Source organism: Bos mutus, chromosome 2 (assembly GCF_027580195.1).
Source record: "Bos mutus isolate GX-2022 chromosome 2, NWIPB_WYAK_1.1, whole genome shotgun sequence".
NCBI lineage: Eukaryota > Metazoa > Chordata > Mammalia > Artiodactyla > Bovidae > Bos > Bos mutus.
In genome coordinates, this window is record NC_091618.1 from 39,418,027 (window position 1) to 39,421,916 (window position 3,890).

At 44.7% G+C, this 3,890-nt stretch overlaps 1 protein-coding gene across 1 annotated transcript; it reads left to right on the plus strand.

Annotated features, from left to right (window-relative positions):
* Positions 1 to 522: 522 nt before the first annotated feature.
* On the plus strand, positions 523 to 2,944 carry LOC102284642 (gamma-crystallin A). The gene is made up of 3 exons (XM_005907043.2): positions 523 to 531; positions 646 to 888; positions 2,672 to 2,944. Exons 1-3 carry the CDS (start codon positions 523 to 525, stop codon positions 2,942 to 2,944), a joined length of 525 nt encoding a protein of 174 aa, XP_005907105.1.
* Positions 2,945 to 3,890: the final 946 nt, after the last annotated feature.

The following is a 3,890-nucleotide window of genomic DNA, read 5'->3' on the forward strand; positions in this document are numbered from 1 at the left end:
CTAAGAGTCAGACACGACTGAAGCAACTTAGCACGCAAATTAGGAAATGTAATTGCTTTGCAGTTAGAGGATTTTTTTTTTTTGATTGCCCTTAGCACGTCAAGTCCTTCTGGAATTCATAGGATTGTCACGCGTCACCCCAGGGGGAACCACCAACCTCATCTCAGCAGTTTCCATAGGCAAACTGTACAAAATACTGGGCACGTAATGTATTTCTAGAGCCCTGCATAGGCTGAGAAGTGCATCCTTTGTCTCCAAGGTCATAATGGCTCTGCTGACTTCAATTCCTTTCACTGGCACGAGTGAGGACAACCTGAAAAGCCCAGAGAAAATGAGAGCCCCCTGCCCCATGATCCCAAATGAAAAAAAAAAGGGAGAGAGAGGACACGGAAATCCCCTCACATGCTACCCCCAGGCCCCTTTTGTGTTGTTCTTGCCAACGCAGCAGCCGTCCTGCTATATATACCAGCTGCCACGTTTGTCCCCATCAGACTGGACGCTGATCATCCGCTATCAACAGCCATGGGGAAGGTGAGCCAACTGAGGTCCCAGACCATGCCTGCTGCGTGTCGATGGTGTTTGTGGAGGGAGGGTGTATCTCGCAGCTGACTTCCTGCTGTCACCTTATGTTCCACCTGCATGCAGATCACCTTCTACGAGGACCGGGGCTTCCAGGGCCGCCGCTATGAGTGCAGTAGCGACCACTCCAACCTGCAGCCCTACTTCAGCCGCTGTAATTCCATCCGCGTGGACAGCGGCTGCTGGATGCTGTATGAGCGCCCTAACTACCAGGGCCACCAGTACTTCCTGCGGCGCGGCGACTACCCCGACTACCAGCAGTGGATGGGCCTCAACGACTCCATCCGCTCCTGCCGCGCTATCCCTTACGTGAGTCTTGCTTCAACCTGACTGGTGTGACAGCATCACTGATCCAGGGCCATAAATTCCTGTTTATAAAAGTCAATTTGTTTCAACTCAGGACTAGTGTTCACAGTAAAATAACAAAGCCCAACTCTCAAGCATTGGGGGAAAAAAAAAGATGCCTTTTTACTATGCTCTCATAGGGAAATATTTAAACTCATTTAGCGTTAAAAAGTGAAAGTGAAGTCGACTTCACTTTCACTTCTCACTTTCATGCATTGGAGAAGGAAATGGCAACCCACTCCAGTGTTCTTGCCTGGAGAGTCCCAGGGACGGGGGAGCCTGGTGGGCTGCCGTCTATGGGGTCGCCCAGAGTCGGACATGACTGAAGCGACTTAGCAGGAGCAGCAGCAGCATTAAAAATGGGTAAATTGTTTTTAGGCATAAGAAATCACAACAATATAGCTTCTAAAACTGAACTTGGTATCATCTAGCTGATCCCTAATTTCTAAATAAAAATCACATGTTAAGTAAAAAAAAAAATCTATCAGTGTATCATTATTTCTTAACAATAAAAATACTGACAGACTATGGGAGAACAACATAGGTATAACATATTCTGACTGTATTGGCAATTATTTTCAATACCTTCTCTATGACATACAGATCTAGAAACTGGAACAATATGTCTGCTTGCAAGTGGCTCCCTGTATTAAGCAGATATTATCAACTAGTTTCTTACAAGGGTCAGAAAAATTGTTCATTAAGAGTTCATGGGATGTAGTCCTCACCAAAGTCCTGCTTAATGTCTATTAATCATGTGTAGCTTGTATTTGGACTTTCTGAATCACCAAATTATGTGTCATGGCAAGCGGATTCAGGAAGTGAAAACAAAATTTGGCTAGAGAAATTTGCAGATGCAAAAAGAGGTACAAGATAGGAACTTCTTTGAGGCCAGAAACTCAAATGGTACAAGGGACTTGGCAAAATGTCAGACATGTGGACTAAGAGTAAACGTGAATTGTTGTCAATGGTGAGTGCAAAAGTGACTTAAAAACATGCTTGATAGTATTCAGGGATACACAGTTATAATGGAAAAGGGAGTTAAATCTTCTCTGCTGCTGCTGCTAAGTCGCTTCAGTCATGTCCAACTCTGTGCAACCCCATAGACAGCAGCCCATCAGGCTCCTCTGTCCCTGAGATTCTCCAGGCAAGAATACTGGAGTGGGTTGCCATTTCCTTCTCCAATGCATGCATACATGTTAAGTTGCTTCAGTCGTGTCCAACTCTGTGCAACCCTATGGACAGCAGCCCCCAGGCTCCTCTGTCCACAGGATTCTCTAGGCAAGAATACTGGAGTGGGTTGCCATTTCCTTCTCCGAATCTTCTCTGCAGACTCAACTAAATATAGTTACAATAGTTGTTTTTTTGTTTTGCTTTCAAGGGATCCCTTTTCTTTATTTCAATGTTTATTTCTTCCATAAGATAGATTACTGGTCAGGTAAGTTTTATTCTAATACCTTCCCTGAAGAAGGAAATGGCAACCCACTCCAGTATTCTGGCCTGGAAAATCCCATGGATAGAGGAGCCTTGGCAGGCTACAGTCCATGGGGTTGCAAAGAGTCAGACATGACTTAGCAACTAAACAACAACAACAATTTGTTAAACCAACAATGTAAGGAGAGGATGCATATGTGACAGGATGGTTTGAAAACCATGCTTCATGAAGCTGCAGGATGACTGAGTCACTTTTACTGACATCCAGGATGCCCACAACTTATTTTTCATCTTTGGTTTATTGTCGCAACAGACCAGCTCTCACAGGATAAGGCTGTACGAGAGAGATGACTACGGAGGCCTGGTGTCCGAGCTCACGGAAGACTGCTCCTGCATCCACGACCGCTTCCGGCTCAATGAGCTCCACTCCCTCCACGTGCTGGAGGGCTGGTGGGTCCTCTACGAGATGCCCAACTACCGGGGGCGGCAGTACCTGCTGCGGCCGGGGGATTACAGGCGCTACCACGACTGGGGGGCCGTGGATGCCCGAGTGGGCTCTCTGAGACGGGCCATTGATTTGTACTAGGCTGTGCTTTTCTTATGATCCACATAGAAATGCACTATATATACAAATCGTGTTACTGGCCCATAAGTAATTCTTGTTCATGTTAAAGAATAACTGAATTTTAATAAATGGTGACCCTTGGCAACTTACCTGGCCCTGAAATCAAGTGTTTTGAACATCTACTTACTTCCTGATGGCAGCAGTATTTAAGAAGTTCCCATTCACATCATGGGAAGGAGGCAGAAACACTGTCTCTGCCTCTACAACCCACAGTACGAGGGAGAGAGAAAAGAAACATAATGAAAACTATTAAATCCATACGCAGGAGAAGATATGGAACCAGTTGTGGCTGGGACACAAAAGGACTGCTGGAGAGGACTGCAGTATCCTGGACTACAATATAAACTTTTATCAAAATTCAATTAGGGAATACTCAGCTATGCAGAGTGAAGTAAGACAATGTGTTATCCTACACACCGGGATTTATTTCCGCTAGAGTAGAGTTGCTCACCCAGAATACTAATTCGTTTTACAAATTTACATGAGCAAAAATCGTGCTCTGTCCCAGTTAAATTCTTCATGGACATTGAGAAGCTCATTTTAAAATTCATATGGAATTTGCAAGGGACCCAGAACAGCCAAAACAATCTCGAAAACAGAAGAGCAAACTAGGAGGACTCATACTCCGCAATTTCAAAGCTTACCACAAAGCAACTGTAAACGACACAGCGGGGTACTGGCATACAGCAGACGTGGTGATCACAGGAATAGACTTGAGAGTCCAGAAACAATCCCACATGTTTATGTTCACCTGATTTTTGACAAGGGTGCTAAGACCACTCAATGGGGAAGAATAGCTTTTCAACAAATAGTGCTAGGACTCCTGGATATCCAAATGCAAAATAATAAAGGTAGACCCCCATTTCATACCAGAAAAAAATTAATTCGAAATAAATCAAAGAACTCA